The 25099-nt window shown below is 40.5% G+C and overlaps 2 protein-coding genes across 2 annotated transcripts; both read left to right on the top strand.

Moving 5' to 3' along the window:
- The first annotated feature begins 29 nt into the window (after positions 1 to 29).
- On the top strand, positions 30 to 5368 carry slc38a8b (solute carrier family 38 member 8b). Its single transcript, XM_085354465.1, has 10 exons — positions 30 to 218; positions 1160 to 1358; positions 3111 to 3267; positions 3346 to 3447; positions 3532 to 3589; positions 3986 to 4100; positions 4178 to 4325; positions 4411 to 4613; positions 4771 to 4822; positions 5266 to 5368. Exons 1-10 carry the CDS (start codon positions 30 to 32, stop codon positions 5366 to 5368), a joined length of 1326 nt encoding a protein of 441 aa, XP_085210591.1.
- A 5801-nt stretch (positions 5369 to 11169) lies between these two features.
- On the top strand, positions 11170 to 18245 carry cmtr2 (cap methyltransferase 2). The gene is made up of 3 exons (XM_085354455.1): positions 11170 to 11201; positions 13456 to 14724; positions 16957 to 18245. Exons 2-3 carry the CDS (start codon positions 13468 to 13470, stop codon positions 18004 to 18006), a joined length of 2307 nt encoding a protein of 768 aa, XP_085210581.1. The 5' UTR covers positions 11170 to 11201; positions 13456 to 13467; the 3' UTR covers positions 18007 to 18245.
- The last annotated feature ends 6854 nt before the right edge of the window (positions 18246 to 25099 follow it).

Below are 25099 nucleotides of genomic sequence, written 5' to 3'. Positions count from 1 at the left end.
TCTGTGAGTCTGTGTGTTGGTTCTGGATCATGGAGGAGCTGGCCCGGGAGAGCATCAGCCTGCTGGCCCGATCGGCATCTCACGCGGACCCCCCGCGGCTCGGCTCGTTCGGTGCGGTGTTCATCATGCTGAAGTCTGCCCTGGGAGCCGGACTGCTCAACTTCCCCTGGGCCTTTCAGAAGGCAGGGGGAGTCACCACTGCAGTCAGTGTGGAGCTGGTGAGTACAGGATCTAACATGCTGCTGGAGTTAGTGTTGTTTACAAAGAATCATCTAAAATATTGAAACATAATAATTTAGGTCAAAATTCAACAGTTTTATATGTCCCCCTCCCCCAGAGGTTACTTTGTCTGTTGGTCTACAACCTGCATGGGCTCAGTATGGATTCACCATCCCTCTCTCTGGCTCCTTGGTGTGAAAGAGACGCATAGATTTAACACGTGAGCTCTAATGAAGCTTCCACTTTAGGTGAAGATCTAAACTTTCAGTGCACTGCATCTGACTGCTGGAAAAGCAGTGTGTGTGTGTATCTCATGGACTTATTACTGCATGCTTTCCAAGAATGGGCCAAAGAGGTCAGCGGGCACAGAGCTTGACATCTTTGTCTCATGTAACTGTTGTTATATATTTTATATTTTTAACACCAGTTGTTGTAACGGTCACTTTGGTTACAGCAGCTGCAACTTATAACTTGCACGCAGATATTGTTTAATCATTTAATTTCCTGCAGTGTTAAAAATGCTGAGATGCACTTTTCAGAGTCCTGGGATTTGTTCTTTCCCTGAGTGTTAAGCTGCTGTGCATGTGTGTGTCTAGTTTGTAATAGTTACTTTCTGTTTTATTCTGTGAGCCACCTGTCTACTCTTACTTCTTCCTCATCTCATTTCCCCTGTGCTCAGTTTCCCCCAGGAGAGAAAGAGAGAGTGTTCACTTTGACATCGATCTTATTAACCTGAGTGTTTTGGATTACTGGTTGGAAAGACCGAATATTTTAAACATGTAGGCTTTGAGATATTTTTCTTTCTTTGCATGTTTCTTCTTTCAGGTGTCTTTTTTAAACACCTATACCCACAGCCTTGTTGTCTCATAGTTTGTGATATCATCACTGTGGTCTGTGAGTGAAGATTAGCGTTAAGCTGATCCCTTTGATGCCCCTTCAGGTGTCTCTGGTTTTCCTCATCAGCGGCCTGGTCGTCCTCGGCTATGCGTCATCTGTCAGCAGACAGAAGACGTATCAGGACGTGGTGAGAGAAGTGTGTGGACGAGCCGTGGGGAAACTCTGTGAAGTCTGTTTCTGCTTCAACCTCTTCATGATAAGTGTTGCCTTCCTCGTGGTGGTCCAGGATCAGCTGGAGAAATGTGAGCGAGACCTTTGCCTTCCTCTTTGCTTTCTTTAGCTTTAAGCGAAACAGCTTCACCTGTGGCATCCGTGCCTTGGTAATCAGTAACCAAATTCTTGCTTTCTTCTATGGCTTTCTCTGTTTTGCTCTGACATTACTTGGTGTCAGCTGGAAATAACAAAATATCAAGAAAGAGGACACTGACAACAGTTTGGAAGTGTGTAACAGGTATTCTCAGATGCAATATGATGGAAAGGAAAACATTACACCCCAAACTTTCCTTTTAACTCATTTCCAATGAAAAGTTAACTAGGAAAATGAGAATAAAATAAAAACTTTATTGTTATCTTATCACCGCTCCTAAAGCCAGTGATGGCAATCAGGGATCAGACCACCATAGCCTCTCACTAGACTCCAAACCAGTCCAAGGCACTAAACACTGGGCACCATCATGGGGCTTTTCTGAATCTCTCTTTGTCTGACACCTTACCCAGTGGTCCAGTGGTCTTAGGGGGCCCTGCAGAGACAATGTACAGCTCCTGGCATTACAGAGAAAAGCTGCTACTTCTCTATGTCTAAAAGAGCCAGTGGAGGTGGCTTGATCATCTGACCAGGATCTGACCAGCACCCCCTGTCTGCTTAGACTTCCACTCCTGTGACCTGGACCAGAAAAAGACGGCTGAATGGGTGTCAGTGGTCCATTAACAAACACAGTGAAGTCCTGTTTCAGCTCCAGACTTGCAGCCTTCCAATATCTGCCTGCACATGAACTCACAACCAGAACTAGCCATGAAAACCTTGCACCTGTGTGTTCATGTACAGCAGGGAAAGATGACAAGAAACAAAGTCACTTATAAAATATCTGCTAACATTAACTATACACATATTAATAAACCATTAGATTTGCAGACCATGAGCACAAACAAATACTGCCACTCCACTGACTTAGCCTCTAGCTGTAAGGCCAACATTTTTAGGGGTTTTAACAGGATAGCAGGTTAAGGTTACCCATTACAGCAGAATGTGTGATGCACTGAATGCTCTGCTGATGCACTAAAAACTCCCAAATTATCAACTTTTAATACTTTTAATGTTACCTTTTCTATTTCCTTAGCAGGTTAAATAAATGGATAAAAGAAAGCCTGTAAGAATTCTGTTTTCACACTGCTTTCTAGAGTATTTGACATTATTTTGTCGTCACCTGAGTTTGATCAGTTTAGCTGCCGTTCCCTGTAACCTGTAACCATGCAACCTAATACAGACTGCAGATCACCTGCTCCTTAATTTCTATTCTAGCTTGCATTAGGCTAAACATGTGACTGGGAGCAGGAATATCTCACATTTTAATTTTTTTCCTGTTGTGTTTTGTCTATCTGAAAACCTTCAAATCTCCTTTAGTGTTTTTGCTTTGTTACCATTTTAAACACATCATTTGATTGGATTTCCAAACACACTCCATCCCCCAAACGCCTCCTGATTTTAATCAGAGATTCTGCATGATACAGATTAGTGACAAATGGCTGAAACTAATTCACAGGACGCCTCATCTTTCTGTGTGTTGATCCACTGACTTTAAAAACTGATATCTTGCCATAAAAAAAATCACAAAGGAAAAAGCAAAATTTGTGTGACTGTTTTGTAAATCTAGTCAACTAGACCCATTAAATCTTATAGGATTTGACAGTTCTTGCTCCCTGTTGTCCTGCTTACTGATGCTTTTCATGTTGCAGTAGATAAATATTGTGAACTTCTCTCGCTTTTTTGTCTCCAGTGTGTATTTCTCTCTATGAGACAGTTACGGGATCGAGCGAGGCAGGAATGCCCTACCACTGGTACACAGACCAACGATTTGCCCTCTTCGTCATGTGCCTTGTAATCATCCTACCACTGTCCATCCCAAAAGAAATCGGCATCCAGAAATACACAAGGTAAGCAGCACTAACCTGTGTTCAGCCTGACTCACAGTGTAAATGTTTACGCAAGTTCATCGTCTCTCTTTGTGTCAGTGTGCTGGGGACGCTGGCTGCTACATATCTGTGTGTGGCAGTGATTGTAAAATATTACCTGATGGACAGTCACGCAGTCATAACTCCAGACCACAGCCAAAGGTCAGTAAATCCGAATGCATGCATATCCTTATGATAAGTTCCTGTCGTGTGCGACCTTACTGAACATCTATCTGTGTCTTTCAGTGTGAGTTCATGGGCATCGATGTTTAGTGTTGTACCGACCATTTGCTTTGGCTTTCAGGTAGGATTGTTTTTGGACATCTTTAACTGTTCACTTCCTAATGTTCCCTTTATATAATACAGTCTAATAGCCAATTTATTAGGTATACCTAGCAGATTGCACCCCATTTCTATCCACACCTGCCTTAAGTCTTTATATATATTTTAAAGAATGAGGAGATAAACAGGAGGGTGTCACACTTACTGAAATCAAGATTATTTACCAGAAACTATAAAAACAAATTTTCCCGATTGGTTTTATTATTTATACTTATATATATGTATATGCTTCCCTGTCATCTCCAGTAAGGATGTTTACATTTGTGTCATGCTAAAATGAACTCACTGTTCAGCATCATCAAAAGACAGCCTGGATTTTATTCAAACATTTTGACAGTGTGCTTGTGTGTGTTTGCAGTGCCATGAAGCCTGTATAGCGATCTACAGTAGCATGGAGAACCAGAAGATCTCCCACTGGGCGGTCATTTCTGTGCTCTCCATGCTTTTCTGCTTGCTCATTTACACTCTAACTGGTGAGTCCCCTCCCAAAACAAGCGTATTATCTGCTTATTTGGCAGCTCTCTATCAAACCCGCTCTCTTCCTCTCCAGGTGTGTACGGCTTCTTGACATTTGGAGAAGACGTAGCCTCAGATATTTTGATGTCATATCCAGGAAATGATGTGGTCATGATCGTTTCCAGGCTACTTTTCGGAATATCAATTATCACCATCTACCCAATTATTCTTCTTCTCGGGAGGTAAGTCTCACCAGGGTGGAGATGTTTTTAATTTTCTGACTCTGAGCATGCTTACTGCCATGTTGTGTTTCTGTGTGTGGAACAGGTCAGTCATTCTGAACCTGATGTTACGAGTTCGCAGACATTACCGGGGAATCGTCACTCATTCGTTTGAGAATCGCTGTAGAGTTGTTCTCACGGTGGCCTGGATCACCTTCACGCTTGTCATTGCCATGTTTGTACCTGACATGAGCAACGTCATCAGCATCATTGGTGGAATCAGCGCCTTCTTCATCTTTATATTTCCTGGTAGCAGCAACATTCACTTTAATGTGACTTTTATTGTTTTGTAATGACATATTTAGCCCTTTATTATCATATACAATCAATACAAAAATAAGAGAAAGGTGTACAAGGACGTCGTTGTAACCCAGGCCCTTGTGTGGTGTGTTTTTGTGTGTTGCAGGTCTTTGCTTAGTGTTCACCATGCAAACTGAGAACATCTCTTCAAGAGTCAGGTGAGCAGACAGAAACAATCCATGTATTATTCTAATTCATTCAGCTAGTATCTCTATTCAAATCAGTGTATCCAAATAAATGGAACATGCTGAACATGCAACAGTTTGTACAGGTAGACAAATGTTTAAAGAATAAATGTATGTTAGACAGTATTTTATGTGGAAATTTTTACTTCCTGGAGATTTTTCAGGAAATATTGTGAATTTATTTTGCATGACTCTTAGATTCAGTAACAGACAGCAGAAATGGCTGTGAGGTAATGTCTCCCTCTCTGGGCTTTTATTTGCACAGTAAATTTGATCCAGTGTCTCAGAAGTGAAGGATTTCTGGCTAAAGGACAGACTGATAAATGCTTCTGAATTTTCTGTTTTTCTTTTATTGCTGTTGCACTGATCTGTCACTTGATGCTCCCGATCACCTGATTGCATTTTTATCATTTCAGGGCGATTTTAACAGCTTGGGGAGTCATAACGATTGTAGTTGGAGCATTCATCTTTGGACAGAGCACGACCCTCGCTGTCATGGAGGTTTTCCGCAAATTTTGAACTTTCAGAACTAGATAAACTCTCTCTTTTTCTCTCAGGGAGATGAATGTTGCACTTTTAAAGAAGGTTTTTAGGGGTATGTGTGACTCTTATTTGACTGTCTGTGGCCTTAATTTAGGTTGACAGTGTCTGAATGGTTTCTTATGTGATGTGATGAATATTGACTATAATATTTGACTGCCTGGTGAAGCATCAGTGAAACATCTCATCTGTCTGAGCCCTTGTTTATGTTTAAGCACTGCCAGGGGGCAGCATTGCACCATTTAGGAAGTGCCTCTCTCTGTATATTTTTTCATTCACATGCTGTATATGTGGAACTGCATAGTGACAACACAGATAAGATGAAGCTGTTTTCTTATCATGCTTATTTTGGCCACAGCGATAATGGCTTGTCTGAGCCCGCTGAGCCTTTTCAGCATAAACAGATGGACTCATTGTCCCTGAAATGTACTTTTGCATTTACAGGATGATAAACTGACTGAAGACTTGTTTTTTTCCTTTCTCTTAAGTGTTTGTTCCTTATCTTGTCGCACCATTTCTAAACTCCACACTGCCTTAATCCCAGCGGCGATATAAATCTGCTGCTTTCACTGAGCACAGGGTGATGGCTGAGGTGTGCTGAATATAGCTGTTTATTGTTTATGGACTTCAAACTTAAAAGAGTAATAGGATGCTGCCTGGAAGCGTTCACGTGCTCACACACGTGTGTCAGTGCACGAGTGAGTAATAGTTTACACTACATCTGGAAAATTGGGTGTTTTATCTGGAGTCTGGAGGCGTCTGATTTAAAAGCAAAATGAGCCATGCTGACTTTGCAGTAATCCAGAACTTATCTGTCTGAACATACAACATTTAAATAACTTTCATTTAAATTTTTTAAAAAAGGAACACAGCAGTTCCTCATGAATATTATGCAATAGATGTTTGCTATTGATGTCCTTAAGGAAAACCCTCATAATGTGATGCTTTTCTTGTGTTTTGCCCAACCTGCTGGAAAAATGACCATTTTCAAGGAAAAAATGGTGAAAATCAAGTAAACTGCTTAAATCTTGCAGTCATTCTCTGTCATTACATTTATGCAGGCAACTTAATAGGTAAAGCCAGTAAGACAAGCTTGCTGGTAGTTTCTGTAGTTATTAAGTCTAAAGGTGGAAGTTTAAAATTGGCCAAAATGAAAATCTTTGAGCTCCATGGATAAGAGGAGTGTACAATAAGTCTCCTTATCATAAGGCTATAAATTGTTACAAAAATCTTCACCTGCAGCTTTGCCAAATTTGAAGCAACAAACATGTGAAATGGATGAAACAGATGTTTCAGTCACAGCAGCACTTCACTCACCCACTCAGTCAACCCTCACTATTGCCCAGCACCCACATAAAGATGTTGAAGCCCGATTTCTGACTCAGTGTTGGAGCAGGATCAGCACTGCTGTGACTTAAAGGTTAACATCACAATCCTCAAAGCAGTCACGCTCACCTGTTTTCATCAGTTTAGTGAATTAGCATGCTAACATTGCTAATACTCATTAAACACAGCTAATGGTTAAGAACAATTGGAATATTATTGGCTCGTCTGTTTGGGCATAAAGGATAGTCTAAGGAGCTTGGAAAGAAAAGCGTCTGGACTTCTTTAAGTTGCTTGAAGACGTTTCACCTCTCAGCTTCTTGGATGAGAGGTGAAACGTCTTCAATCAACTTAAAGAAGTCCAGATGCTTTTCTTTCCAAGCTCCTTAGACGATTTAACACATACATTTTCATGCTATTGAAATAAAAAACAAACAAACAAATGCACAAATCAACCAGAAAACTCACGTTATTAGGTACACCTTCTATTGTTGTGTTGTTGCTGTTCCTGAATCAACAAAACTAATGTTGATTCAGGAACATTAGTTTTGGTTCAACATTGCAAGTGACTATTCACATTGTAGTGATGTCATAGTTTTGCTATGTGGAAACACTGCATACAAAACTGAAACCCTAACTGCCCCTGTTTTTTAGATTTTCTTCCTGAGTGTAGATCGGCAGGTTTTTTCCCAAGTCACAAAGTTGTGACATCATAACAATGTGACTGGTCAGATGTGATGTAGATCCTGGTAATAAGCAAGGATGGATTCCACCCTTTCATGTTTATACCAAATTTTAACCCTACCATCTGAATGAAAGAAAGACTCAGAACAGGAAACATTTTTGAATCTTCTAATCTAATGATTTTGGTGATCCTGTGTGAACTGTAGCCTCAGCTTCCTGTTGTTAGCTGACAGGAGTGGTACCCAGTGTGGTCTTCTGCTGCTGTAGCCCATTTGCTTCAAGTTGTGACATACTATGTGTTCAGAGATGCTCATCTGCATATCTTGGTTATGGTCATTAGAGTTCTTGTTGTTGTTTTCTCTTTTTCAGAACAACCTCTGTAGACCATAGAGATGGTTGTATGAGAAAATGCCAGTGGATCAGCAGTTTACACACAGGTCACATTCAAAGTCACATTCAAATCACCTTTGACCTTCACCACTCCTGCTGTGACAAAACAAATTTCCCACGTGTGGGACTAATAAAGGTTATCTTATCTTATCTTATCTTATCTTATCTTATCTTATCTTATCTTACCTCATTCCGATGCTCAGCGGGTCATCAGCGCAATGCTGCGGTGCCTAAATGCACTGAGTTGCTGGCATGTGATTGGTTCACTTACATTAATGACCAGTTGAAATGAACTTGAACGTCCCCTACCCATCAACACCAATCACAGTCCAGTATCAGCCTTCTGCTGGTTGGTGCTAATAGACACAACATTTTTCTAGACAAGTGAAAATGACCAAGATTTCAAGATTTCACCAAAAGTCATTAAAATTATCTGTGCACCATGACAGTCAAACCTATCTGATGAATGTACTGACATTTCTGTGTCTAGTGTGATGCTGCCAGCTTCATTAAAAATCATTACTTATTCTTTACATGAGACTATCTTTTTTATTTCCCCCCTTACTTTTAAAGATAATTTCCAACCCTCATTACTATGTTGTCCCCTGAAGCTTCTTTCTAACTGAAAGATTGCTTGTATCTCCACTGTTGATTAATTAAACGACAATTTGTGGGCGACATCTCTTTAAACGCTTAATTCTTCCTGATAAGAGTGTCAGCAGAAGGCCTGAATGAGAACGGATGGATGCATATTATTTCTGTGTCTGCATTTGTGTGTGTGTGTGTGTGTGTGTGTGTGTGTGTGTGTGTGTGTGTGTGTGTGTGGTCCTTCACTGTCACACTGATTGAAATCTGCATTTCTTTTGTGTTCAGAATTTTTTTTTTTAAAAAAAGAAGATTTTGTCTCTGCTCACTTTGCAGATGTCAGTTTTCTGTCTGTGTTGCTTTTACTGTTTTGACTGTCTGCAGCTGACAGCGTGCTGCATGCATAACATAGCTGAACACAGTACTTGTATGACCTTTTTATGCATGGTGTTTATTGCTAGCAGGCTGAGATCATCACAATGGAGATAACGTGTTTTCATCATTTTGCTGCTCGGTCTTTACTGAAGTGATGACAGCAGATATTTAACCTCCAGGCCGAACTCTGTGGTATAATCGCTGCAGTAGCAATGAGCTCAGGTGAAGGAGAGGCCAGTGTCACCTTGTGTGTGCATCAGTTCACAATAGCACTGCATCCTATTTGTGTGCAAAAAGCACAATCATTTTATTCCTGTCCAATAAAGCATTTACATATAAATACTTTAGAGAGTATCTACTTTAATTCATAGGTTATCATGTTAGAGACTGTATACATTATACACTACACTGATCAGTTCCTGCATTAAAACCACCTGATTAGCATTGTGTGGTTCTGTCTACAACAAAAACAGCTCAGATCTCTGCTGATGTCCTGTGGTTTCTGGGAGCTTCTTGCAGCTCATCATTGTAAGATTCCTGTGCAGGCAGATGTTGATCCAGCAGTGCACTGCTGTCAGCCACACCTCTGCTAGGGACAAGTGACCAGCAACATTTGTCAAAACTTGTGCACAGTGCTGGTTTATTCCATTTTTGTTTACATCATGTAAGTTTGAGGTGAGCTGCACTCTGAATGCTGCACATCCCATTTTAGCTTGACAGAAGCAACCATGGGTCCATGGGACAACTTAAAAGGACAAAGTCAGTGGATGAGCAAAGGTTTTGTTTTGGTAGAGTCTGAGATGTAGCTCTTGGGTTTTTGTGCACTGTTTTGACGTTAAGGTGAATTTGCTGGGATGTCCACTCCAGGGAAGACTGTAACACTGATGTTTGCTGCTCTGGACCAGATAAAAAGCTTTTATAAGAGGTGCTCATACTTGCTAATGATCAATTAATCAAGTACATTTGATTAGCAGCCCTGGGCTTCTACTTAACCTCTTAATTCCTATGGAAACAGTAAATGTGCACTTAGAAATTCACAGGACAAATCATTCACAGGACTAATCTAAGACTAATCTTCAGTGCTCACTGATCTACTGCAGTTCCAGAGATGTACAGTACTAAATAAATTATTTTACATGTGCATGTTACAAAACTACTTGACTAGTATGGTTAGTGCAAAACTATAATCTTCTGGATTGAAGAACCAAGGTTATAAAATAAATAGCTTTAGTCATATTTAAAAAGGACATCCTGATATGTCTGTGTTTCACAGCCTAATAAGACAAAACAATGAATAAACAGTAAACATAAGCTTAGTTCTCTTCACAGTTTTAAAAGTAATCTTTAAATCATTTGTGAACTTGGACTATTAATTATCACAATGCATAACTGCATCTTAAAACAAGCCCTTCATTCACCTCCTCTTCCCCAAACTCCCTCTCTGATTTCCTTCATCTGAAAAGGTTTGACAGACTGCAGTGTACTTGAACTGGTGGGAAAAGGTAACTACAATGCACGCATTAATATTAATTAATATTAGAGAAGGTGTCACTGTTATTGCACTAAATTGGATAACAAAACACTGGTGCCCACTATTTTTGGAATGCTAATTGCACTTGGATATCCCAAAGGGCCATTATTTATGAATGAGACTTCCTCTGTGAGTGTCCTGTTTTTAGTTAGTCACATATTTTTTTACTTTGCATACGCCGTATATGAAACATATGTAAGGAGACTGTAAAGAAGGAAAAGCAATCAGAGATACAAACAGGATAAAAAGTCCTTGCAAACATGGCATTAAAACACAATATTTTAAAATTCAGGTTTTATCAGCTTACACTTGAACGAGCTCTAATAATTATATAACATGATGACACAGATCGGGTCGCTGTGAGTAATTTGGCTGAAAAGATGCATGCAAATCCAAATCCAACAAGTTCACTGTTGGGTCAGAGACTCTGATTTCACCAGTCATCCTCTTACAGAACTATGTGGAAACACATATTGATGTGCCATCCTGGAGGAGTTGGACTATCTGTGCAACCTATGTAGGGTCCAGCTCATTCTACCAATAGAGACACTGACCCTCGCTTAAAAAAAAAACTACTAGCAAAAAAAAAAAACAGCCAGAAAGGATGAGAAGGAAAAAATGTCAGTGGCCTCCAACATCTAAAACTTCAACTTAACTGAGCAGATCAACAACCTACAGGTTTATCTTGATGCTATACTCTGATTTTGTTTTTTTAAGTGCTCCTTTATTTTTTTTGAGCAGCATATATAATAAACTCTTTTTGAATGATAATGTTGGTGAAGTTTAAAAACAATCTCACCACCAAATTTATGCGGCATACTCCTTTAAGAAAGAACCCCACCCACTCGGCTTCACGCATGCGCGGGATCTTGTATATCACGTGACCCGCAGGTTCCTCTTCCGGACAACATCATCAGCAGTTGGGTGAGTTTCTGCTCAGAGTTGTCTGTTGTCTCTGTTATACAGTAGCGTTATAGAAACATCTTTCCTTCTTCCTCAAAGACTTAAAGGTCTGAACACGCTGTGAGAGAAGATTCAATGTTTCCGAAGAGACACAACCCGGACTCTCTTCGATTCCGTAGGAAGTGTCCCATTTAGCATCCAGTTTATCACGCAGAGGTCTGCTCAGTACTCATAAAGCCCTAAACACACAGCTGTGTAAAGATTGTTTTCCGTAACGCGTGCTCGCAGGTTTATTTACACACTCAATAATCCCAGTGTTGTCAGAATTTCTCATTTCATTTCATATTTTTTAAAGATAAGGATGGCATGAGCCTGAAACAGAGATTTGGTCCATATTGACATGATAGCATCAAATAGTTGCTGCACATCCCAAAGATGCTTTAAAAGAGTTCAGTACAGTGAACTTATTGTCATATAAAACTACTGGAGATTCTTTCTTTTTTAGACCATTCTCAGTAAACCCTTGAAATGGATGTGTGTAAAAATCCCAGCATAGCAGCAGAAATGATCAGACCAGCCCGTCTGCCACCAACAATCATGTCACGTTCAAAGTCACTTAAATCACATTTCTTCCTCGTCATTGGCTAATTAGACATTTGTGGTAACAGACAGTTGAATAATTGTACCTTTATAAAGTGGCTGTGAGTATGAATCGTTCATGGTTTCTCTGTTGAACGTATCTTTATTCATTTATCTATTTCATTATTTATTATAAGTATCATGTACCTAAAGCAAAAAGAGTGTTAATTAGTTTATTTGGATTCAGCTATGATTTTTAAGTTTAGAGTCACAGCACTTAGTTTTATTTTTCATTTTCTAAATGCTTGTCGTGGCCGTTTAATCTCCTCCCCGGTTTCTTGTATGGAAAATCAAGAGCAGCCGGGGACTGCATACTTCAGCCAAGGCTGAGATTCTCTCACACATAATAAAGAACCCTTCCAAAATTTCCGATCCAGAACCAGAATCAAGTGCAAAATGTAATCTTAAATTGGGAAAAAACAAAGACAGACAAAACAAACAAATCATACAAATTCATCCATAATTTTTGAGTACTCTGATAACAGAGAAAGAAACAAATCCACACATCATGTCATCAGTGACGGAGGGCTAAAAGTAACAAGCTGGTTTTCCGTCTAGTTTACGTTAACCGTAACTGAAGTGTTTACAAATACTGAGCGGAACAGCTGACTTTCATGCACAGCAGTTTATCGGTGTGATTCATGACAAATAACAGATTAATATACTGTGATTAGCAAACATTGTTCATCACTGAGTCACTCCAGACTCATTAAGACTGACCCAGAAGTACCTCCTCCTGCCCGGCGCTCTGTCAGTGCGCCCCAGGGTGGCTGTGGCTACAATGTAGCTTGCCATCACCAGTGTGTGAATGTGTGTGTGAATGGGTGGATGACTGGATATGTAAAGCGCTTTGGGGTCCTTAGGGACTAGTAAAGCGCTATATAAATACAGACCATTTACCATCTAAATCGTGTGCGCTCGTGAGTAAAACATTAGCTTTGGTAATTTAATTCTGACTGTAAATAATTTTAAAGGCATTAAATAAAATGCTCAATACTTACACGGGTTGGTGAATTTATTTGAGTATCCCATTATAGTGTTTCACACGGTTCACTACATCACAGATTGAGCAGAAAATTAATTTGTGTGAACAGTGCTAAAGTTGACGCCCACAGCACGATGTCTACAAATTAGCTTCAGTTTGGCCTGTTCTAGCCCACTTTTCAACCAATCAGCATTCAGCCTGGGCACAGCTATGCACAACATGTTTGCAGACTTTGCATCCCCTTGTTCGTAGCACTCTGCTTAGGTAAACTCTACATTACTTTCTAGTCTAATTTGCAGCAATAGTCTTTAAACTTGCAGTTATATCTATCACCCATCTCAGAGGGTCATTATTGGAACAGGCGGTGCTCAACTGATCAATTTTATGTAGAAGAAGATTCAAATTAGAGAATAAATGCCCCCCCCCCCCCCCATATGACTGTGCTCACAGCTTGAATATAAAACCTGGTTTAGCACAAAAAGTGGATAAACACCTGTTCTCTTTATAATAACTCTAATCTTTGACTGGGTTTTCAGCTTTTAGGAAGCAAGATAGTGCAAAGAAGGCCTGATTATATTGAACTTTCTGTCAAAACCGATGAAGCAGGTTGGCTTTTTAATCAGTCAGTTACCCTTCTTTTTTTCCCCACAGGAAGTGTGGAGGATGAGCACAGGCAATGGGACCAGGAGGAAAGTTGGCAAGCAGCAGCAACATTTTAACAACATGGTGGCACCTGACCCTGAAACTCTGGCTGAGATGCAAGGTCTTTTTAGCAAAGTTAGAACGTATGTGAAACCATCCAGTGGGTCTGAGTGGTGCATTCCTGACCCGAACATTGCTCTCAGACACGCACCGGAACAGCACTGCCGTCTGCAGGCCCTGAAGGTTTCGCTGAATGACGTGAAGAACCAGCTCAGTGACAAAAATGTACAGGTGTGGCATCAGCACACCAGCTCCACCAATCGGGCCGGGAAGGTGATCGGTGCCGTCCGGTCTGCTGCCAACGCAGAGATCTGCACTCAGGCGTGGTGTAAGTTCTACGAAATCCTGGGAACCTTTAAACTTCTTCCAAACGAGGCTCTTCAAAACGGAGAGCTGAACACGGTCCATCTGTGTGAGGCACCGGGGGCCTTCATAACCGCTCTCAACCACTACCTCAAAACCAGTGAGGCCACACGATACTGTGACTGGAACTGGGTTGCTAACACCCTCAACCCGTACCACGAGGCCAACGGGGGAAACACAACCATCGCAGATGATCGATTAATTGCTAACACGCTGCCCTGGTGGTTCTTCGGCACAGACAACACAGGGAACATCATGATCCAGCAATATTTGCTGGATCTGCAGACCTTTGTGTCTAACATGCGGAGGATTGATTTGGTGACGGCAGATGGAAGCTTTGACTGTCAGGAGAACCCCGACGAGCAGGAGGCGCTGGTGGCGTCACTACATTACTGCGAGGCCACAGCTGCTCTGCTGCTCCTGAGCCCCGGCGGCTCCTTTGTACTAAAAATGTTCACCCTGTACGAACACTCGTCCGTCTGCTTGCTCTACCTGCTGAACTGCTGTTTTCAGTCTGTCACTGTCTTCAAACCCGCCACCAGCAAAGCAGGAAACTCTGAGGTGTATGTTGTGTGTCTGAACTATGACAACAAGGAGGCTGTGAGGCCTCTGCTCTCAAAACTGATTCGTAATTATGGATCACATCTAGCCGACAGGGAGGCACTTTTCCAGAATTCTGTAATCCCGGAGTCGTTCATGAGCCAGCATGTGGAAGTGTGTTCATACTTCCACACCCTGCAGGTAGAGACGATATCAGAGAACCTGCAACTGTTTAAAGGTATGAGCGCAGAGCAGAGGCAGAGGCTTGACCACATTAGGGACTGTGTGGCTCAGGAGTACCTACGGCGCTTCCAGGTAAGATGCTTTAAGATGATAGAAAACTGAGCTGATACAAACCTAAATATCCAGCTAGCAGAGGTTTGGGAGCTTTTATGAAAGTTAATTAGGATTCGAAGGATTTAAGAGTGCTGTAATAATGTTGTGCCCACAATTTAGCCTAAAATTTGGCTTGACTACTGGCTATACTCAATCATGGCTCTAGAAAAGGTGATGAGGGTTAGTCGTTCCACCAGTTTGGTCGGGATACAAAAAAACAAAACAAAACTTAAGAAACATTTTCCATCGATTGCTGTAAATTTATGTTTAAACATTCACTGAGCCCTGAGGGTGAAATTTCTCCAACTGTTGGACAAATTTCATAAATTTACAGAGACATTTATGCCCCTTTCCCTAATTTCATAATTTCTTTGGTAATAACTTTTATGATATTAAAAAGCCCCCTGAGTCCTTGAGAAGCCTAACAGAGAAATAAACTCAACTACGTCAGCACACCTGTCACTCCAGGCAGCCACGCCCTCACTTTAAACTTTAAAGCATAATTTCAGGATTAGTTATTTCAAAATTTAAGGTCAAACTATGGTGGGATGCAGATGAAAACTCAAGACTGTTCAGTACACATGTATGTTGTTATATGTTTGGCAAATCACTGCTCAGCAACAGCAGCTTTTCTTTGTTTCCAAATGAGAGTCGATGCAAGTGAAAAGCTCTGATGACAGCCATGCTTTCCTGTTCTCTCACATTCGGCCTTTCATTGCTCTTATGGAAACATAACGTCTTCAACTCAGAGTTTACTTTGATTTACTTTTAGTTATAATTTAGGTATCTTCCTTTAGTTTAAGTTTAGTTTTAGTCAACTAAATATCATAAAATTGTGGTAGACTAAATGTAAAGTTGACTAAAATACACAGTGAAAAGGTTTGTGTTGTCATCGGGGAGAATTTTCCACAATGTCAAATGCGAAATGTGTTGTTTTTTTTTTTCTTCCTCTCGACATTTTTTATGAGAAATGTGAATCACTTCCAAACTCGTTCTGCACTTCTACACAACTTAATTACTTCTGATCGGATCACGCCTTTCCAGAATATTTTCATCTTGTTTTTGTTTGTTGACCAAAGTGTCATCATAGTTTTCGTCCTTCTGCATTAGCTTTTAGTTATTGTCTTGTTTTCGTGAGGAAAAAAATGTCACTGACGAAAATTGCTGGTCAACAAAATGAACACTGCTTCAGCTAATTATTATTAATATTATTTTGCTTGTTTCATTTGTGACCGATGTGTGTGTGAGCAAGTGCACCAACAAGTGCAGCAGCCAGATGACTCTCAAACTTACCTGGAATGAGATTTAAATGAGCTGTAATTCCAATTAAGTAAACTCAGGTGTGTGTAATACATTTTATTTTGCAAAGATAGACAAGCATTGATATAATGAAGCTTGATGTCGCTTTACACATAAAAGAATGACTTGCAGTTTTTATCTCGGAGTGAGGTTGGATTGATTCCCGGAGAGGCCAAAACCAGGCTGCAAACATGCATCCGAACCCTGTAAATTCACAAATCTTAATGCGTGAGTCCTTGGGGAGTCAGCCTCGAGTGGCAGTTAGAAAAGTTTGGTTTTTGGTGTTTCTGTGTTGGCTTCATTTTTCAGTCCGCTTGGGAATGCGCACACTTCAACTGGAACTACATTTTCCCCAAAGGGAGTTACTGCAGTGATACAAAACTGTGCAAGAAAAAAGTTAAAGACAGCAAAACAAAAAAGTGTGTGTGTGCGTTTTTATGATGCGGTCTCACATACATTTAGCACTTTGAGTCAGACTTACGGAGCTGGACGAGAACGTGTGAGTTTCAGAGCCTGTTCATAGAAGCGTTTACACATTCAGGCTCTTAACGTGTATAAAAAAAATAGTTCTTCCTGTCATTTTAAAATAGTCTTCTTTTCTAAAATGTTTTTTCCAATATTTTCCGTATTGTGCAAGCAACATGATAGTGCTGTAAGAAATTTGAAAGAAATCCATATTTAAGATGGCTTGAATACTCATTCTATATTTTAATTTTCAATTTCATTCTTTTTAGGTTAGTCATCCGGTTAGGCTGCAACTTTTATTTAAGAAACAATTTACAAATTACAGCAAAAATCTGAAATTCATTTTAAATCCAAATGTAGCCTTTTTTTAAAAAACATGATACTCTGACCCAACACTAGTGTGATGCTCCCAGAAGTCTAAATCTGATCACGTCTTTCTGTGTGCAGGTGTGCTTTCTCCCGCGAAGTCGATGGATTTCTCGTAACACCGTGATTCCTGCCTGCTGCAGCGTGTCAGCCGGACGGCCTCTGGGACAGAAGAAGCAAACGGGCTCCTTCAATGAGCGGAGGGAATTGCAGACCTTAAGCTGGAGGGAGCGTGTTCAGAGGGGTTGCCATGGCACCTGGATACAGAGACACTGGACTGAGGAGAGTGGGAAGGACTGCAAGCTGGAGGGACCCCTGTCCAACTGTCAGGCGGATTCGTGGTATGTTGTTGTGGGGACTGCTCTGCCTGCAGTCAAAAACTCTCCGTTCTGTGATGGAGGGTTGTTAAACCACTTGAACGAAGCACTGATGGACACAGCTGTAGATTGGACCCACGTGACTTCTTGTGACTCTTGCCATGCGGTTTGCACGTCCTCCATTTTGTCAGAGGTTGCAGGCCAGTGTGTCTTTAAAGCCGACACTTTAGGAGGCAAAAAGAAGACGCAGTGTCTGGTGTTTGGCAGCTGCTCGGTTTGGGGGATCTCTGATAGCCAAGCTGAGGATCTAGTGTTAACATTTTCTGCAGAGCCTTCATTTCCTGAAAGAGGCTCGGTGTTGCTGCACGATGGTGAGCCACTGTATCAGCGGCAGCTCTTAAGTTGTGTTATGTTTGCCCTGCAGAGCCTGAGCTCTGGGGACGCCCTGCTGCTGCCTGTGATTTCTGCTCTCACCCGTGTCACGGCAGCCGTTGTGCTCTGCCTGCACGCATGTTTTCGCTCCGTCTCCTTCAAGTGCCCTCCCCCCTCTGGAGGGTTTGGGACGGTGCTGGTGTGTGTTGGCTTCTGCCCTGAAGCCGCTGCCCAAATGCTGCTGGTTCTCACTGAAGTCTGGGAGAGCATGAGCCAGCTGTTAAGAGATGAGGAGGGTAAAAATGAGCCTGGTGGAGGCGACAGACAGGTGCTGCAGTTTGTTCCTATGGAGGAGCTGCTCACTGGAGGACTGACTGACTTCCTGTGGACCGTGAACTCTGAAATCATCCAACGGAAGCTGCATCTGCTCATGCAGGCATAGCGCTTTGGTGGGCTGTCACTGTGGTATACACTCTTTCGCTTCAGAAGCAGTTTCATCATGTTACAGTCCAGTTTATTTGCTTATGGAATCAGCAGACTGCTCAGCTGCATGAGCTTTCAGCAGTTAGTTACCGAATCGCTTTTGCATGTTGATATGAACTCCTCTGATTTAACATTACACTCCTCTCACTTATTTATTACAACACACCTCCAGATATTCAGATCCTTTAGTGTGCTTCAACTCGAACCGACGCTGGCAGTCAGAAGACGTTTATCAGACTTCTCTTGATGTCACATGCAGTCACATGTGAGACATCTATCAAGTGGAGTCACAAACGTGGCATGGCAAAAAATGCAAATTACTTTCAGTACTTGATCAGCAGAAAATGTCCATGACCAAAGTCTCAGAGGGATTTCAGGATGCTAAATAAACAGCGGTCCAGCTGTCGGCACCAAACCTCCTGTTGGTCACGGATGTTTTGAGTTGACATCACAGAGAGCCTGAAGTGCCTGCTATTTTGCATCAACACGGTGTTTAATCCCACTGTGTTGAGTATATTTTTATCTTTTATGCAGCTCTCCGTCAGATTACTGTTTCCAGTTAATTTCATTTGTGTCCAGTGAGGAAAACTTTGTACTGTCAACGGACAGAAAAAAAGTTCCATCTGTCATGCTCTGTACAGCTGGAGGGGGGAGTGTTGTGGGATTTGTTTTATTTGTCATCTTTTAAGTTTGTTTATTCTGTTTTTTCAGTATAATTTGAATTAGGAGTATATTTTGTTATAAAAATAATGTAAAAAGAAAAGTGGCTTTAAAAAAAGGACTTGGAGGCTTTCTTTTCTTTAAGAATGCTAGTTTACTTAAGTCTGAAGATAACCCAACTAGTGTATTAACTCCTTAATGTCTAGTCATGTGTATCATATTTGATACATACAGCTTTTGTGAGTTTTTGAGACTTATACATCATCCGTGTGATTTCTTTTTTCTCTCCCAATGAAAAACCAAAATAAAGTCCACAATACTCTCAAGCAATAAATTGCAAAAAATGTATGATAAAAATGAAATTTTATATATGCAAATTAATGTTTTTTTCACAAAAGGTTCAATAAACACTAAATAAAAAAAAAGAAAAGAAGAATGTTCTGGCAGTTGTTTCATGGCTCACACTTAGTTAGTTCCAAGCTCGGATAAATGAGGTTTTGATACTTGATTGGTTGAGACCCAGGTTAACAACACATGGTGCTTCTCTAGGATGGAGATCATGGTGTGACAGAAGGTTGATGCTGGGGACAAAGTGAGATATAGGCAGATGTTTTTTGAAGCCAACTTTAAAAAGGAGCATCCAAAAGATCAACATGATCTCGGTCCTGCGCAAAGTTCTTAAACTACTTGTCATTTCTTTATAGCTTGTTAGGAAATAGGTGCAGCAATTGTTTGTGATGTACAAACATTTGTGGAAACAGAGTATCTCCCAAATGACTAAGCAGCACTTCCACCACCATCATATTGTAGCTGTTGCTTTATCTGTTCAGCCATTGGTGGATATCTTTGTAATACACCACTTACATTTATATAACCTAGTGTCAGCATCTGTCAATGTAGAAGAAGCTGTTAAATCACCCTAACTGCAGAAAGTTCACCTCAGAGGTTTCAGAAAAACAAACCAATAAATTAAACCGATATAAATAGTTGTTTATTAGTTCAGACAGGTTTGCAACCAGGATGGTGACCCTGAAATAATCTGAATGAAACGGTACAAATCTTTCATGTGAGTATAGGTCGAGTGAGATTAATCTGTAATATGGGTCAGTAATGGGGTCAAACCATTTAAAAACTGCCATTGTAAAAAGTAAGTTGTCTGGATTTTCATTATTTTGTTTAATACCATTCGAGTTTGATTGCAGATTATAGCTGAAAACCGGATCACTGACAGAATCGGAAAGTTATATTCCACTAATCTTTTTTTCCCTGTTTGCCCGTCTCCATTAACACCACCACCCCACACACAATTTAGACCACAGAGATTCATACAGATGTACGGTTTAGGAGATTTAATCCAGCAAAAATAGGAAAAAAATGGATAGGTTTGTTTAAAAAGTGTGTGTAAGAGAGGGACTGGTGTAACTTCAATATATTTCTTTCTCTGTGTAATATTCTTCTCCATTCTGCCTTTGCAAATTATGCACACACACACATACACACTACCAAATAACTGAGTGTGTGTTGTTTCTGTTGATTCTGACCACGGGCCACTCTGGACTTGAAGTCATGCACGGTCAGTTAGTTACCTCAGTTCGACTCTCAGCAGTAAGAAATCTGCAAGACAGCGAGGCTTAGACGGACGATCGGCTTGAGTGAGGAGAGACTACAGACCGCAAACAAACGAATTTGATTATTTGATTTTTGCTTTTATTTCAGGGTTGAACAGAGATTCTCCACTTGCTCCTGTGTCTGCAGAGTAAAGATGTTGACAGTGAAACTCTCATTATGCAACAATAATAAAAAAAAAATAATAAAGACAGCAGGAAGATGCTGGTGAGGAGGTACATGTTCATCAGAGGGAATCTGCTCAGTTCAGTCAGTTTTCTTTGTCTGATCTCACTTTCAGACAAGCTGTCTTGCTTGTTAGTCTCACTCTGTGACTTCAATCGCTAATCTGTGACAGAAATAAAATGGGTTGTAGTAAAGAAAGTATTAACATTCCACAAAAACATACCTGTCAAAACAAAAAGACTACTAAACTCTTGGTTTTATTCTGTGCCTAGTTTTCATAATCCTGTTTCACATTAAATTTGCAAAGTGTTTGAAAAAGCTCCGCAACAGCTTCTGCAGCAGGTTTTTACCTGATCAACAGTGTTTTTCACTTTTAGGCCTCACATGACTTCAAGGCTAAAAGGAGTCAAATGCTGAGGGATAAATATCCAACACATGATTGATACAACAGTACAATAAAACTGGCTCCCCCCCCCCCCTTTTTTTACAAAATACCCTCTGTGCGCAGTTATGCATTTTTTCTAATAAAACTATCAGAAAGCAAATAAAAAGACGATCAAAATCTAAAAGATTATCAAAGGGATTAAACCTGAATTACCAGCGGGGGTGTGACTCCTGCCATTACAAAAACAAGTCTGTTTATTAATCAAATCCCCAAAAGGAAAATAATTTCATAACAGATCCATCTCACCCTGATTTTTTTAAACAACAAAAAAACAAAGACATTGTGGCCAAAATGCCAGAGTTGAGGACTGAATATGGTACTAGTGGGTGACATCATGGGTGACTACTTCCATCTATGATAAGACAGTCTTTTGTATGCCTATTACTGACAAACAGCTTCTCCTCAGTTGTTTTGTCAGGTCCCACCTGTCTGCTTGACAAAGCAGTTCCATCAACCATCATCACTTCGATGAATATATCAGCATGTTTTCCTTCATGATATTTGGTCAGTTGATGAAGCTGTCAAAACAGATGTTTTGCCAGATGCTGTATCATCTTTGTGATAGAAGAAGATAAAATTGGAACTAAGAGCTCAATATCTGCTGAATGGTCTACCGGAGTTCTCAAAATCTTCAACTAGGAGTAGCTCATACTCACAGCAGATCTGTAGCATTACCAATGGAGCTCCAGCATCGAAGAAAATTCATTTTTCTCCATCAAAGCCTTGATAAGTTTGACGAGTACAATAAGAAAAAAGACTAACACTCCTACATTTTGTATGATGATGGGAGGTAGCTAATCTCTTTAGACACGCTAAGGTTAAGAGTCCCGGATCTGACTACATCTGTGGACAGGTACTGAAAACTTGTGCTGGTCAGTTGAGTGGGATTTTTTATCACATTTTTTCAATTTCTTTAGAGTTTCAGATGGTACCTACGACTTGGAAACATGCTGTCATTTTTCCAGCTGCTGAGGGCAGTTCCTCTAAGGTACTGAATGATTTTAGACCAGTGGCTCTGACTTTCTTTAGTGATGAAGTCCTTTGAGAAGATAATTAAGAAGGAGATTTTAATGCAGGTTGAACATCACCTTGACCCCTTCCAGTTTGCATATAGGGCAGGAAGATGTTTGGAGGATGCTGTTGTCACACTCCTGCATTTCATAAGCATCTTGACAGCCCTAACACTCATTCAAGATTATTATTTGACTTTTCGCCTGCATCCAACAATTTAGCTCCCCTTACTTGCTGATAGGCTTTATAATCACTTTAAGCTTGATCCAACTCAGTTGGGTGCTAGACCTTTTGACTAATAGGTCACAATGCGTAAAGGTGAACAGTGTACTTTTTGATGTGCTCTCCGCTTCTGCTGGATCTCCCCGGGGTTGCTGTTTCTCACCCCTTCTGTTCATTCTGTATACGAATGAGTGTCGCAGTAATTTCACTAACAGACACATCCTGAAGTTTGCTGATGATACAGTGATCGTTAGTCTTCTTGTGGGCAACGAGACAGGACATGGGCAGGTTGTAGAAGATTTTGTGGATTGGTGTGATGAGTCCTTCCTTCCATTAAATGTGTCAAAAACAAAAGAAATTATTATTGATTTTTAGGAACTCTTCTTATAGCTCATCAACTGCTATGATTAAAGCTGCTGATATTTAGATTGTGGAGAGTTACAAGTATTTAGGGGTTGTTCTTGACCACAAACTGTGTTTTGATGCCATTACCAAAAAAGTTCAGCAAAGACTATTTTTAAGGAAAATTAGATCGTTCTCATCTGAATTGTTGTCCTTGTTTTACAGGAGTTTTATTGAAACTGTTATTTCTTTCTGTATCGTTGCTTGGTTTGGTAACGTGACTCTGTTGGAACCTTTTTGGTAAAAACTGCCAGCAAAATCTCAGGGCATCGGCAAGTCTGAGGCAATTATAACAAGCATGGGCTGAGGAAGGCTCATTCTATTGTTAATTGCTTAACCATCCACTTCACAGTGAGTCTGACTTGTTGCCCTCTGGCCGCTGTTTTAGAGTATCGGTGAGGAAGACTAAAAGACTCCAGGTTTCCTTTATCCCTACTGCAACCTGTCTCCTTAATGGTAAATAACTGTCTTGTGGCTTTTTATTATTGTTTTGTTTACTCTTATTGTTGCCCTTGCTGCTAAACTAATTTCCACTTGTGGGACAATAAAGTATTTAATTGATTTTTGTTGCTGGATTGAAACATAAAAATCAACAACTACAGAACTCACCTAACATAAATTTAATCTTTCTATCCCTTCCTATCCTTCCTTTGCCAGGCTCAAGGAGTCTTTAAACTCTCTGACTTCAGTGGCTGGAGCCCTGAATAACCTCCCCCCAACAAGGATGGAACTCCACCAAAGATTATTCAGAAAACAAAGGCAAAATTAATGACTGATACCTCCGCTAGACATTCACTTGTCTTAACTGTGGGAAACTATAGAAAGCTCTACAAAGGTAACTAAACATCCAGGAAACTATACTCATTAAAACAATGTTTGGCAAAAATTAATGAAACGTCAAAGCTGTTTGACTTTTTCAGCATAACCCATAACCTTGGCGACTCGGTCGTCTGTACGGTCATCATGAAGGTTCCTGTTTATAGATTTTAGAACCAGATCTTATGGATGATTTCGTTCATCAATAATTTCTCATTTCCTGTGATTTGTAAGCAATTACACCAGGTTAAGCTGTACTTTCGTCATTCACTGTGTCAAATATTTATTGAACAGGAACTTATAAATATCAGCTAAGACTTCCAACAAGGAGGTCACTGGGAAGTTCTAGAGTTTTATACAGCAGGTGGTTCTGTATGAAAAGAGAAGTAGATTAGCTTGTGTAGTAGACAACGTCTGAAGACTTTGATCCACAGGGAGAGCGAGCCCTTAGGCTGAGCTAACACAGTTACAGAAAGAATATCACAACCACAGATGACAGTCTGTCAGACAATGGTAACTCGAGCTGGTTCAGAAGTCCTGGCGAGTAATGATTAGAAAGAAACAGGTAGGTAGAGCCTGCCCATGTCCACCTCAGAGCTAAGGAGAGATCAAGGCAAAGGAGAAAGTGTTATGGTTCTGGGTCTTTTACAGTGCATTTTTAAAATTTTGGACCTTTGTTGATCCTGATGATTATCAGTTATCCTCATTTTGTTGCTTAGTTTGTTGCTGTGTTTTTCAGCTTTGTGATTTTATTGCAGTTACTGTTATGTTTTTGATATATCTTCTTTCACTTTACCCCGCCTTTCTAGTGTTCCCCATGTTTTGTCAGATTGATATTACCCTGTCTCCCCTTTGCCCACATCTCTTCATTTAGCTATTTATTCCCTCAGGTTGTCTTAGTTAGTTGTCACATCATCCTATTTCTTGGTTTCCTAGCTCCCGGTGTGTTTTTATGGATTTCACTTCACCTTCAATAAAACATTGTTTTCATTGGATGCCTGCCTAAGAGTCTGAGTTTGGGATTGTAATTCTTCACTACCCCTTAGAGGAAAAGGAGAAAAGGAGGGGAAAAAACTAAAAGATTACCATACTAACATCCTAAACCAAGAAATTATACTTTCCCTATAGCTTAATTTAGTCATTGTTAACATGCCAGACTGATGGAGGCCTTTAGTTTAAAGCATTGCTGTGCTTCTTTCAGGCTTTTCTGTCACACACGCTCTCAGAGAGATGATTAGGGTGTATTTTAACCCAAATCATTTTCTTAAAATTCAATCACATTTTTACGTTAGCTAAGTCAAGCAATCTGAGGCTGGAAACTGTCACTAATGCAAAAGAAGGAAATTCTCTGAGCCCTGTGACACACTGGCGACTGGTCCAGGGTGTCCCCTTCCTCTCGCCTTATGATAAGCTGGGTTAAGGTCCAGCCCCCACTCATGCCCCGTGATGCTGAAGAGAAGCAGAAGAGAATGGATAGATGGAAAGTCTCTGCGGGAAAACCTTGAAGGGAAACCACTTGGTCATGCTCAGCACTGCATGCTTGATGACTATAGAGACTCTTTCTAGACTTAAGATAACAAATCAGTTCCAGTTATTTACTTGCCAAAATATTTGTCATGTTAATATAATAAAAACATGCACAGCACATATACAATGGTGAAGTAGTCATTATTATATAATCTCAAAACAGATACTAAATAACTAT

Source organism: Diplotaxodon limnothrissa, linkage group LG1 (assembly GCF_057381915.1).
Source record: "Diplotaxodon limnothrissa isolate DT_005_m linkage group LG1, D_limnothrissa_male_GT1.1, whole genome shotgun sequence".
NCBI lineage: Eukaryota > Metazoa > Chordata > Actinopteri > Cichliformes > Cichlidae > Diplotaxodon > Diplotaxodon limnothrissa.
The sequence above is the reverse complement of the archived record's forward strand: the minus strand, read 5'-3'. Positions and strand labels throughout refer to the sequence as shown.